The sequence below is a fragment of the Ceratocystis lukuohia genome (assembly GCF_044167205.1).
Source record: "Ceratocystis lukuohia strain C4212 chromosome Unknown Supercontig1_pilon, whole genome shotgun sequence".
NCBI lineage: Eukaryota > Fungi > Ascomycota > Sordariomycetes > Microascales > Ceratocystidaceae > Ceratocystis > Ceratocystis lukuohia.
This window is the reverse complement of record NW_027263520.1, coordinates 2,594,811-2,606,869: the sequence shown is the minus strand read 5'-3', so window position 1 is coordinate 2,606,869 and position 12,059 is coordinate 2,594,811. Positions and strand designations below refer to the sequence as shown.

Genomic DNA, 12,059 nt, shown 5'->3' with positions numbered 1-12,059 from the left:
ACTCATTTGAATCAACACACTTCTGCAGTCATTTTGCCTGGCGCTTCTCTCGCCCGCCCCCCACAGTAGCCTTCACCCTGCTTATCATGTTATGCACGTCTACGCTTGTTTCCTGCACTCGAAAGTCCAGCTTTGCCTGGCTTTATTTGTACGACGCTTGTTTTGCCAAATGTGGTTGTACGTTGGGCCAAAGTTGCTGTATTGCTTCGCTCGTCGTTGGCCCAAATGGATGTAGCCAAATGCAGAAGAAGCAGGGAGGGGTAGGGCGCTAAGTATCTATGCAATATGCAATAATAATACAAAGGACATAAGAAAGGAAGAAGGAAAAGTCGAGCCAGGGTCGCTTGCATTTCATCTTTCGTATCTCGGGTTCTGTCCCTCTGCGTTTGTATTTGGGTTCAGCTTTCGTCTATTTTGCTTCCTTCCTTTGCACTTCTGCTCGCTTCTTCATCTTTTCGCTTGCCCCCATTTTGCTTCGTTGGCCTTGCTAGCTAGTCCGCCTAAAGCCAGACGTAAAGGCCGAGGCGAGAGCTGAACATGGCGATGTCTAGGACGTCGCTTTGTGCATGTAAGAGGCAGATCTAGTCTAACAACAATGGCGTGCGGTGTGAGAAAAGAAAAAGAAAGGGGGATGTGGATAAATGGATGGGCATGCATGTGCAAGCAATTTGCATATGACATACATAGACATAGATGTGTATGGTATGAATGGTAGCAAGTCAAGCGAAGAAACTGGCCCTCCTAATGGCAATGGGTCATGACTCGCTCAAAATGTATGCTTGGAAGTGCAGCTTTTCTCAACACTGCTTTGCTCCAATACGCCTACAAATTGGCTTGTTCTTTCTCCCATAAGTTTTATTTGTATTTCTTCTTCCCCCTAAATCACATCCCTAACTAGGTCCATCCCTCGTCCTATGAGTTGGCAACATTCTGCTGGTCGTAGTAAATCTCCTCTGCAGTTGTCACGCATTGCGTGTTAGCTGCTAGCTTGTTGATCGTTTCCATCCATTCCTCATACTCGTCCGAGTCAAAGACAATGCCACCCCCAGCCTGTAGATACGCTATCTCGTCCTTGACCAGCATTGTACGCAGGGCAATGCACGTGTCCATGGCTCCCTCAATGGGCTCGCCCTTGGCCGAGACACCGCCATAACCAAAGTATCCGACAGCGCCGGCATAGATGCCGCGTTTCTCCTTCTCTAGCTCAGCAATTAACTCCATGGCGCGCACTTTGGGCGCTCCAGACACCGTGCCAGCGGGGAAGATAGAACGGAAGGCATCGAAGCGCGTTTGGTCGGGCCGAAGTACTCCTGACACCTGCGAGACCAAGTGCTGCACATGGCTGAACTTTTGCACAACCATCAGGTGGTCGACACGTACCGTGAATGGATCGGCCACACGGTTGATATCATTTCGTGCTAAGTCGACCAGCATGACATGCTCTGCGCGATCCTTGAGACTGTTGCGCAGCGTCGTGGCAAGAGCCTCATCCTCGGCAGGCGTTGCACCGCGCTTAACGGTGCCGGCAATAGGGTGGGTGATGATGCGGCCAGCCTCACTCTTAACCAGCAGTTCGGGCGATGCGCCAACAATGTGGAAGGAGTCGCAGTCGATGTAAAATAGATACGGCGATGGGTTTACGGTACGTAAGTGGCGGTAGATGTTGAAGGGGTGCAGCTTGGTAGGGCGCGCAAAACGCTGTGATGGCACAGCCTGGATGATGTCGCCGGCACGGATGTGCTTCTTCATCTCTGTCACATGATTCTCGTAGCCCTTGCGGCCAATGTTGGATGTGTACTCGGCCCCTAATTCAATGGGCTGCTGCTCAGGCATGGGCGTATCAGCGGAGTTGAGCACAGCGACAAGCTCCTCAAGCATTGCTGTGGCTTTGGCGTAGTCAGCATCGAGCTCGCTGGCGGGGGGCTTGGTTGTATCAACGCGCAGGTAAGTGATGACCTTGACAACATCGTAGAAGCGGTCAAAGGCAACGATGGTGTCGAACAACATGAACATGGATTCCGGGATCTTGAGGACATCCTCCATGGGGCGAGCGGTCTTGGGCTCGAAGTAACGCACGCAGTCGTAGCCGACATAGCCCACAGCACCGCCGGCCATGGGAGGCAATGTCAGGCCCGGCACCGTAGCCACAACATACTGGTTTAGCTCGGCCTCTAGAGCCGGGAGAGGGTCAGTAGCCTCACCCCAGCCAGGGCCAGTAGTGATGGTCTTCCGAGGACCAGCACCGACAAAACTATAGCGACCGACCTGCTCGGTGGCAGCGCTCTCAAACAGGAACGAGTAGGAGCCCTTGCCGGCATGTTTGGATATTTTTAGGTAGGCCGCCGAAGGCGTTAGCATATCGGATGGAAACTGGCGGCATAGTGGGATGAGATTGGGTCGGGGGCCAGAGGCCGGAGGGTTGCACACGATGTCGCGCACCGTGTCGAGGGACGGCACAACAGATCTCTAGGTGATGGGGGTCATGACGTTAGTACCTAGGAGAGGAGAGAAACGGAGATGCGTAGAGAGGGGAGGGGAGGGGGGGGTGCAAGGTAAGAGGAAAAGGGGATAAAGACTACTAACTGGTCTGGCCATGGCTATAGCGTTATTCTGTGCCTAGTTTTACGTTATGTGTATAAGGCTGGGCCTAAGATAGCAATTGCGGTCGCGGCTATGATCGTAGACAAGTTACAAGACTAATTTTCTGTTCAAGCTTCTTGCGCTATAAGGAGGGGCATCTGCCAGTGGCTTGTGACAAGGCTAAAGCTCCGTTTTTGTCTGTTGATGAGGGGCAGGGCTAGCTACAGGAAGCGAGTAAGTTTCGTTGTGCCTTTGTAGCAGCAACAGTATGTGGACGTGATTTTTAGTGAAAGGACTCTGAATTAGGGAATGACGATTTGGTTTTTGGTGTTTCTTTTTCTTGGTTTTGTGACTCAAAAAATAAAAAGATTTTTTATTTTTACTTTATTTTCTTGCTAGTTTGCCAAAATCTATAACTGGGATTATGTTCCTTCCATCTTGCCCCACGTCATTATGGCAAGGCTGAAAATCGTGGCCAGAACCAAGGTGCTATTTCATTCAAGGCTTAGCTGTGTATGAACATAGCAATACAATGTGGTATCACAACAGCCTGTAGTGTGCGGAATAAGGCGAAAGTCGCAATCAAGCTAACTCAAAGTTGTATGATGTTAAGCTATTCTACTACTGCTGCAACTATCCTCCTTCATGACTCGATTGCCAGTGCCTTGAGGCCCACCAGACGCGCATTCTTGCCCTCGCCTTCACAGCTAACGATAAAGTACTCGACACGCGTACTACTTGTCTCCAGGCGATAAACGCGCACATCAGCACCCTCGCTAGCTTCGCGCACGGCATCTAGCACGGTCTGGTAATGGCCCTGGCCGTCCCATTCGCTAGGGTCGAGGATGGAGACGGGGGAGGCTGGCGGAGCGTGGACAAGGGCGATGAATTCGTCTTTGATGGAGGCGAGAGTTAGTTAGAGTTATAAGCGCGGGGCTTTTTGCATGCGACGATTCTGTAGCGGGTAGTGGGGGAGTATCAAGCAACAAGTGGTAAATGTAAGAAACAGGGACATAGATAATATCGGAACTTACCCTCGTCCGGAAGTCCCTTATTACCCGTCTCGTCCCACTTCAAGACCACGGGCACAAACGGTTCATCCGCATCCGATGTATACGCCAGGCCACCAACCCGAGCCAAGGCCGGAGGGACATCCTCGCCGGGCGTAACTAGTAGCAAGCCACTATTGTAGCCAGCTGAGGCCTGTTGCGGCTGGGAGCCTGCTGAAGCAGAGTCCATGGGCGCGTTAGCCTTGTTTAGGAAATCTAGGTAGGACTGGTCAGAAGACATAGCTTCCCACGATATTTGCTGCTCAGTGTTATGGCTTAGGTTATCGTGAACGGCCTTATGATGGAGGTCGCGTGGGTTATTATCTGCTTGATCCTGGAGCGGTATGAAGCCGAGGTTGAGGGATTCGGCAGTATTAGATTTGGCAGGGGAAAGGCTATCGTTTTGATCGTTTCCGTTGTTGCTTTTGGGTTTGGTGCTGCTATTGGTGTCTTCGTTGTCGTTGCTGCGTGCAGTAGTGTTGATGGTGGTGGTGGCGTGCTTCTTATTCCTGGCACTGTCCCTGTCGTTGCTGCTGTCATTCCTGCGGCTATGGGCAAATGCCCCCGTCATACATGAGAACCATGCACTCTGCTTCCACTGTCTCTGCATCAGTCTAGTGCTAATACTGCTAGCTCTAGAAGCCCCAGTGGTCCCAGCACCTAGCTGTACAGGGAGCAGCACGCCAGTCGTGCTAATCCGCTGCAGCATCTCTTTCCTCGCCATCTTTGCCGCTACCGCCACACTCGCTGACAATAGACGGCCCTTGTGCATCTCCATGAGGGGCCTTCGTCTTAGTTCCTGATATCTAATGCGGGGTAAAATGTTGGAGACAAAAAGACTGAGTTTGTGTAGAGACGGAGAACAGAGAAACCTGGGAAAAGGAAGAAGGAGAGATGTCTTCTTTTTATCTAGCTATTAACTTTTTTTTATCCTTTTTTTTGGTTTTTTTTTTCTTTTGCTTACTGTGTCTCTTATACTTTCTAAAGCGATCAATTATCGGACTGGTAACTCTTGGACGCTTCTTCATTTGCCTCGTCCGCTTGCAGCTACACAGAAAGCTAAGCAAAAGCAGAACATCATCAACTTGTATTGAAGCCTTGTTATATCACGTGACTCGCCCATGATACACTACACCCGTCTCGCGCTATTTCTTATTCCTAATTAGCTCGGTGTATCTAAGAAAACAACCCCAGGCATGAATTTTGAATTGAATGAAAGAAATTTAAAAGAGATAGACATAAAACAAATGTGCAAGAATTTAAAAAATACGTAGTAGTACTCCTCCGTTTCCCATAGACACTAATTCCTGGCCTCTCCTCCCCTTTAGAAGGACCCCAAGAATAAGAAAAAAACACGACAGAAAACACCCAGGTTATCCCTAAAAGGCCAATGTAAAATAAGAACGGGTACCATGAAGACAAAAGAAAAGAAAAGAAAAGAAGGGAAAGGGGATGCAAAGACAATTTTACACAGGCATGCCCAGGCACGCATGGCCAGGCTTTCAAGTGGCCCAGCAGCTTGCAAAAAGGCCCGCGCTATATGTTCATCCGTTATGTGGCCTGTGTCTGCGTGCATGTTTGCGTGTCCGGCATATACATCCCCAAGAAGCGAACCCGAATGAAAAATGAAAACACCATGACGTAGTCCTCCCATATGAACAGACAGAGAAAAATGGTGCATGCGAACAAGGACAAGAAAAAAAAATGGAGGCCGAAAACGAGCAAGAAAAAGAAGTTCTGATATGCAGCATGATTTATACACTCCAGGCTCCGACTCCCAACAGGGAAAAGGAGCAGTGGGAAAGAAATGTCTTGGGCATTGATTGACCCTGGCCTTGCCTTTATGAGCCACTACCGGAAGCTAATCACAGCTAGCCGGCTGTTGACGCCGTACGCGACTTTTTGACCCGTCGAGTCCCACGCCAAGCAGTGTTCAAATGTGTCTTCGTTTTCGCCCGACGGTGTCGGTCCATTCCACCCAGGATGTGGTGTACGCTTCCACTTAGCATACGGAATGGAGGCTGTATCGCCCACCTTCCAAATATACACGTGAAGTGCTGTGGCCCCGGCAAGATAGGCACCGTCGGGACTAAATGCCAGGGCCACAATCGGCCCACCGCTCATCGTTAGAAACTTTTTGGGCTTAGTTTCCAGACACTTGGGGTCCCAGACAAGAACGGCGCCGTCCTCGCCCGCTGAGGCAAGCAGTCGGTTCTCTGCACCAGCAAGAGCTTCTGGCTGCCATTTAAGAGCCGTTATTGGGTGCGTGTGCGCTGAGATTTTGCGTTTGCTTCCGTTGCCGTCAATGAGCTACGGTGAGGGAAGGTTAGCATGGCGATATTCCTAGACAAAGGCAGCCAAAGACATGATGAATGTTTGAAGGATAGGGGGCAGAATATAAAGCAAGACTTACAGTAATAGTCCCAGTGTCAGAGCTGGCTGCTGCTATTAGAGCACGGTCATCATACGCGACGTGGACCAGTGCATCCGTAGAATCTGTTTCAAACGTGCGCACAGGCTCTATCGATGGCCCTGAGCAGCTAAATGTTTGTAAGAGTTGGCCGCCACAAACTAGAAACGTTGATTCATTGGTCCACGTCACATCTAATGCCACGGATGTAAAATCGTGGTTAGATATCGTGTGTGTTAAAGAAGCCAGCGTCGGAACCTTGTATATCGACAGAAGCGTGCCGTTATCTGTTGATGGGGAAATAGCCAAAAGAGCCGTCCCTGTACGGTTCCACGCAAGCTTAATGACAGGACCTTCCGCAACATCTATTAAGTGGATATGCGTGCCATCGCCTGCCCATATATTTATCCGCGCTTTGCCGCCTTGTTCGGTGGCTATTGCTAGAATGTTGCCCTCAGCACGACTCCATGAGAGAGCTGTGACTTGCGTATCCCTAGGGGCGTCTTCTTCCAGCAGTTTACAGAAGGGCTGGTTGTCATCTCTGTCGGTAGTGTGATTAATAGTATACAGACGAGACATAGAGTCGGTTCCTGCGGCCGCCAAAATATTTGGATTCGTTGGGCTCCATTCACACAGTAATAGCACAGGTGAAGGAGTGGTAGGTGAGCGCTCTGCTGGTAGAGCAGGACCTACGCGGGGCTTCTCAATGGCAAGATCCAGATATATCGTGTCAGTTGTCAGATCCTTGGTCTTTTCCTGAGTCCCTTGCTCAGGGCCGTCGGTGTGGGGCTGAGTGGCAGAAGTCTCATCGCCCTCGAGTGGAGATGGATAGGCGTGGTTAGATCCAGGGGCTTCGCCACTGTCAATATCCATTGACATTGGAATTGTGGTGTCATCCCCATTTTCGGCTAACTTGGGCTTTTTTGCGGTTCCATTAGGCAGGTGTGTAGATAGTGGTCGCTTGCGAGCAGTAGCATCTTCAGTTATAATAACTGTAGAATCTTCCATGGAGACATCTTCAGGGTCCTCTTGTTTAGTGACAACTTCATCGTCAGCCTCGCCGTCGGCATCAGCCTCGCCATCTTCTTCCTGGTTGTCTTTTTGGTGTTGTATCCTTGAAGACGGCCGGGCGTAGGTCTTTGGGGGAGGCAGTGTCACAGGACCGAAGAAGCCGAATTCTGTTTGGGAGTCGGGGACAACATCCGACTGAGGGGAGCAAGTTAGTAAAACTGATGCTGGGGGGTCAGAAGACGCTGGATGATTGACAGTAGCAGTGACAGCAGAAGGTTTGGTAGTCTCTATGGCTGTTTTGCACAACTGTGGTGTGTGCGGTAGTGACGGTAGAGACGCATGGTGGGCATGCAGGTTGCGGGTGGTTTGGGTGGTGAGATGGTTGCATACCACATTCCGATGGCTTTCCCGTTCAAGACTGGCATAGGAGAGGCCCTTATTCACAACATAAACAAGTGAATGGCTGCGTACATGTTGGGCAAAGTCGAAGTGTCGGTGAGGTTCTTTAATACCCCATTCTTTTTGAAGTTTTGTGGCAGCTTCGCGGTAGTCTAGAAGGGCAGCGCGTTAGTACATAAGCGGGTAGAGTGAGATTGTCGGTGACGGGCAAGAAACAGAGAGGCGAAAGCGAACTGTGTTTTTGGTGAGATGAAGTAGCAGCCTATGGACATGGCATAGATAAAAGTAATACGAGTGTGATGACAGTGAGCAGACAAAGGAAATCAGGAGTTAAGATCAAGACAGAGCGGAAGAGGGAACAAATAAGAGCAGACATACTACTTTCGAGGAGATACCTAAAACATCAGACCAGTTAGTATTGATTTATACCGAATACACATGTGCAATATAGGCCGGAACAGAGATGAACGGTCGGAATTTGCGGTCATGCAGAGGCAGAGGAAGGAGAGAAAAGGGAAGATGGAGCTAAGAGAAGAGAATAGAGGAAAGACGTACCTCCATACTAGAAAATTCAAGCGATCGGAATCAAGATATTCCTTCATGGTGGGTAGCGAGTACGCGCCGTGAAGCGCCGGCAAACAGAGGTCAGAGAGGAAAAGAAAAGGAGCGGATGGGATAGCTAAGAGGCAGATTGGCAAGTGCACAAGACTAAACAGAGGATGAGGATAGCAGTAGCAGAAAATAGTAGAGGGGCAGTCAAGGGTAGTCAATGAATTGGGTGCAATCGGAAGGAAAGAAAAGCAGCAGCAATGCAAGGAAAATGAGGCGAGTAACTGTTGGCTGGCTGGCTGGCTGATGGACGGGTTTAGTGCAGTGTGGTAGTAGTGACGATGATTATGATGGATGTAACGACGATAGTTGTTAAAGCACGCGCTTGCTTTTTGTGAGATCGGGTTAATGCGAGAGCGGGAGAGAAGCGGATCCAGACTGTGATGCTGTGACTAATTGGCGATATGGCAGCAGCAACCGGTAGAAAGAGACACAAGCAGGCAAACAATAGATACTGACGAGGACATCAAGGCAGGAATCAGGACGATGGTGGCGGTGACCGTACGGATAGATGGGCGGCGGCACAGTGACGGATGGCAGCGGAGGTTTAGTATTCCAGACAAAATGGCAACAAGCTGGCAGCAACGTGATGGTAATAAACAAGTGTTTGTGAGCCAAAGCGACAGTGTGTGAGAGAGGAAAGCTTTATGCAAAAACGAGACGACGAGAAGAAGCTGGAGGTTGAAACGCGTAATTTTTCGTCGGTGAGTTTTTCATTCAAGAAAATAAAAAAGCATAAAAAAGAATAAAAGGGGATTTTTTCCGTTGAAATGAAATTCAAGACGAGATAAAAGACCGCAAAAAGGAAAGGAAAGAAGAGGAAAAAAGAAGAAGAAAAGAAACTCTGGTGCTGTGATTTTTTGGGTGCTTCAAGTGCAAAAATTCAGGCGTAGATGTAGATGTTCAAGGACTTCAGGCCCATCGCAGATTTCAAGGGCAAAATGGGAGAAGCACGAGAAGACAGAAGAAAAAGCGATGCGAGTTTATCGCTAAATAGAAGAAAAGAGCATCAAAAAACGATAATAAAAAGAAGAGAGAAGGACAAAAAAGATAGAAAGAAACTCTGGTGATTTGAGGGGGAAGAAAAAAAAAGAATTAAAGACAGAAAAAATAAAAGAATAAATAAAATGAAAAATAAAAAATAAAAAAAGAGGAAAAAACGGGGGACTACCACAAAAAGAGAGAAAAGAGAAGAGAGAAGCTGGAACTCGCTCACGGCTTGAGGAAGGAACCAAAAGACAAAAAGCAGCTAACTGCAACTATGCAAGCAAGACCAGAAAAAAAAGAAAAAGGACAGAAATGGCAGGAGAGAACAGAAGAGACAAGCTAGGGCAAGGAAGAGCAAGGAAGAGAAAGAAACAAGACAACAAGACAGGCAGGAACCGTTGGACGACGGGGTCTCATTGGGAAGGCACACACAGATCTCTTTTCTTATTTCCCTCTTTCTCTTTCTGCTGCTCTTTCTATTGCTGGCTTCTTCCCGTTTCATAAACCTGCCGCTCTATAGGCCTTTCCTTCTTCTGTCCTGTCCTCTCTTGTTTTTTCCGCTCTAGCCCTTAAACCTTAGCCTTAACCTTAGCCTTGGCTTTAGCCCTCTTTCAAGAGAAAACAATCAGGAGGGAGGGAGCAAGAAGGTACATCTTACTATCTTCCTGCCTACCCTACCTCACCATTCCACGGCACAGGTACATTGTATTGTACCAGGTACACCCAACACGCAGTCTATAAACCACTGCTACTGCCAAAAGTTTACCATCTCTCGTCCTAACATTCAAACAACCCATCTTTTATTTTTTTTTCCTTTACTTTCTTCCCGATTCCCGGGCCTTTCCCAAGTTCCGAGTCCGTTCTGGTGGTTTTCAGGCACTGCAAAGATCGGCCAGGATCTTTAACGATACGAAACGTCAAGTTTCGCAGCCTCCAACTAATATCCAAGCCTGTTCTTGTTACCTGAACCGCACAACTTGAGCCTTTTGTGTCTCTATGCCTTCCCTTTACATCCGTCTCCCAGTCCCATCCTTATCCTGACAGTCTGAAAGATCCAAGACACACGTGCCGCCACCTCCCCAATCCACAGCTGCCCATGCACTGACCAGGTTCAACATGTCCACATTGATGTACACTTCACTTAATGCACATAAATACAAGTCCACACAGCTTGGCTGGTTTTATTTGACCAACTAGTCCCTTTTTGCTTCTTCTCGCTCTGCTTCGATTTTTCTGTTCTCTAGTCGCTGCATTCGTCGCGTTTCGTCCCGTCTTGTTCCCGGCAGTAGCAGCAGCATATGCAAAGCATGATCAAGTGCAGGCCAAACTACCAGGTACCTAGTACTTGCTCCAAGTCTAGAACCAAACAACTGTCCAAAAAAGAAACACGGAGGATTCGAAATCCACCAAGTTCAAATTCAATGTGGATCACCAAATAGTTCTTTCGAAAACTGGACTCTCCTCTCTTTACCGAGTTTTTCCCTATTAGAAACGCAGGCGTAATTGCAAGCCCTAAAAAAATTATCCTTGTTGGCTCTTTAAGCCAGGAAACCCCCGAAGTCCTATCGTGACGCCTGGCTTCCCAGAATTTCTTCTCTATAAAAAGTGGGGCACATGCTAAGTCTCCTGCTTTCCTCCTTGCCATCTTCTTCTTGTCTTGCTTCCTTTCCCTTTCTTTGTCTTGGTATGCCTTTCAAGAAACTAGTCAATAATGCAAACATTTGGTAATGAAACCCTAGCCTTGCTTAAACATGATAAGTAGCTAGGATTGATACAAGGTATATCTTCCTCCTCTCTGTCCCATCCACCAAGCACAGGCATAGCCCAGAAGACACAACTAACGCCAGTCTAGGGCCAAGGCCCAGGTACCCGCCCGTTCTTGTAACAGATTTTCTGTTTCTCTTTGGATTCTAAAGCCCAAGGTCGGGTCTACGATCTGTTTAAACGCCGTCACGTACCAAGCCAAATTCCGACTCTTCTTTGTACACATAAACCTTTGTCGTCTCCCTATAAACCTGAGACAACGAACTTGTGTGGGCATCTTCGCATTCCTAAATCTCTATTTACGAAGACTCGCCTGAACAGAAAGTCATAATCAAGTGGGGACAGCTTTATTTCTGGTCGTCTTGTTTTGTCTCTTGTCTCTTACCTTGTCTTGTCTTCATTCTTTCACTCGACTTTCAGGCTTGACCCCTACGCCTCCCATCATTGCCGAAGCCCAACGCCCCCCCCCCCCCCCCCCTTCCCTCTCGCATAAAAGAACTCTATACACGCGGAAGAGAAGGTCAACCTCCCAGTCTTGGCCTTGCCTTTATTTCTTTTAGTAAAATAAGCGGGGGACAAGGTAGTGGAAGGCGCATTTTTATCTGACAAGCCATGACCAAGGCTAGGCCAAGGAGACCCAAACAAGGCTAAGGCAGGGGACAAGGTAGCAAAGCGAACGAGAACCTCTTCTCAGCTTCCTCAATCGACTGAGTGTTATCTCTCCTTGCGCCTTTTTGCTTGCAGGATTTATGACTTGTGGCAATCAAATTATTTCTCTTGACCTTCTAGTCTTCGCTATGCAACAGGGAGTCTCAGTGAATATCAAATGCTATTCACAGCCGAGGAGCATGCTGACAAGGCTGGCTCTGACACTATGATGTTTGGCAGGTCACTATTCTGTTCAAGTTGAAGGCAAAGGGCCAAGACTTGAATGTGACGATAAGACGAAAGCTTTTGTGTTTAGTCTACACATCACAGTGTACCCCAGAACGTACAATACCTTGCTATTATTCACTTCACAAAACCTCCCGCTTTAGAAAATAGAAAGAACTCGTTCTTCTTCTGTCCCAACGCGCTTTTTGATGAAGTTATGGGTCCTAGTCTAAAGATCGTCTATTCTAGGGTTATGAAACCATAGTCTCAAAGGATCATCCCAGCTTATTCGTGCTGTAGCTAATGTGAATGATGTCCAGAAAGCAGATGTAGAAAGTCAACAATGGATGGGCTACCCATTATGCAATTCGTGGTTT

At 48.3% G+C, this 12,059-nt stretch overlaps 3 protein-coding genes across 3 annotated transcripts; all 3 read right to left on the bottom strand.

The window, feature by feature from the left end:
* Positions 1-912: 912 nt before the first annotated feature.
* Positions 913-2,358, bottom strand: HOO65_010660 (Anthranilate synthase component 1; the record flags this gene model as incomplete). Its single annotated transcript, XM_070999772.1, has 1 exon — positions 913-2,358. One exon carries the CDS (start codon positions 2,356-2,358, stop codon positions 913-915), a length of 1,446 nt encoding a protein of 481 aa, XP_070862482.1.
* Positions 2,359-3,223: 865 nt separating this feature from the next.
* Positions 3,224-4,407, bottom strand: HOO65_010659 (uncharacterized protein; the record flags this gene model as incomplete). The annotated part of the gene is made up of 2 exons (XM_071005949.1): positions 3,224-3,474; positions 3,615-4,407. 2 exons carry the CDS (start codon positions 4,405-4,407, stop codon positions 3,224-3,226), a joined length of 1,044 nt encoding a protein of 347 aa, XP_070862481.1.
* A 1,073-nt stretch (positions 4,408-5,480) lies between these two features.
* Positions 5,481-8,051, bottom strand: HOO65_010658 (WD repeat protein; the record flags this gene model as incomplete). The annotated part of the gene is made up of 4 exons (XM_071005457.1): positions 5,481-5,939; positions 6,043-7,601; positions 7,828-7,844; positions 8,005-8,051. The coding sequence occupies 4 exons, from the start codon at positions 8,049-8,051 to the stop codon at positions 5,481-5,483; spliced, it is 2,082 nt and encodes a 693-aa protein (XP_070862480.1).
* Between the last annotated feature and the right edge of the window lie 4,008 nt (positions 8,052-12,059).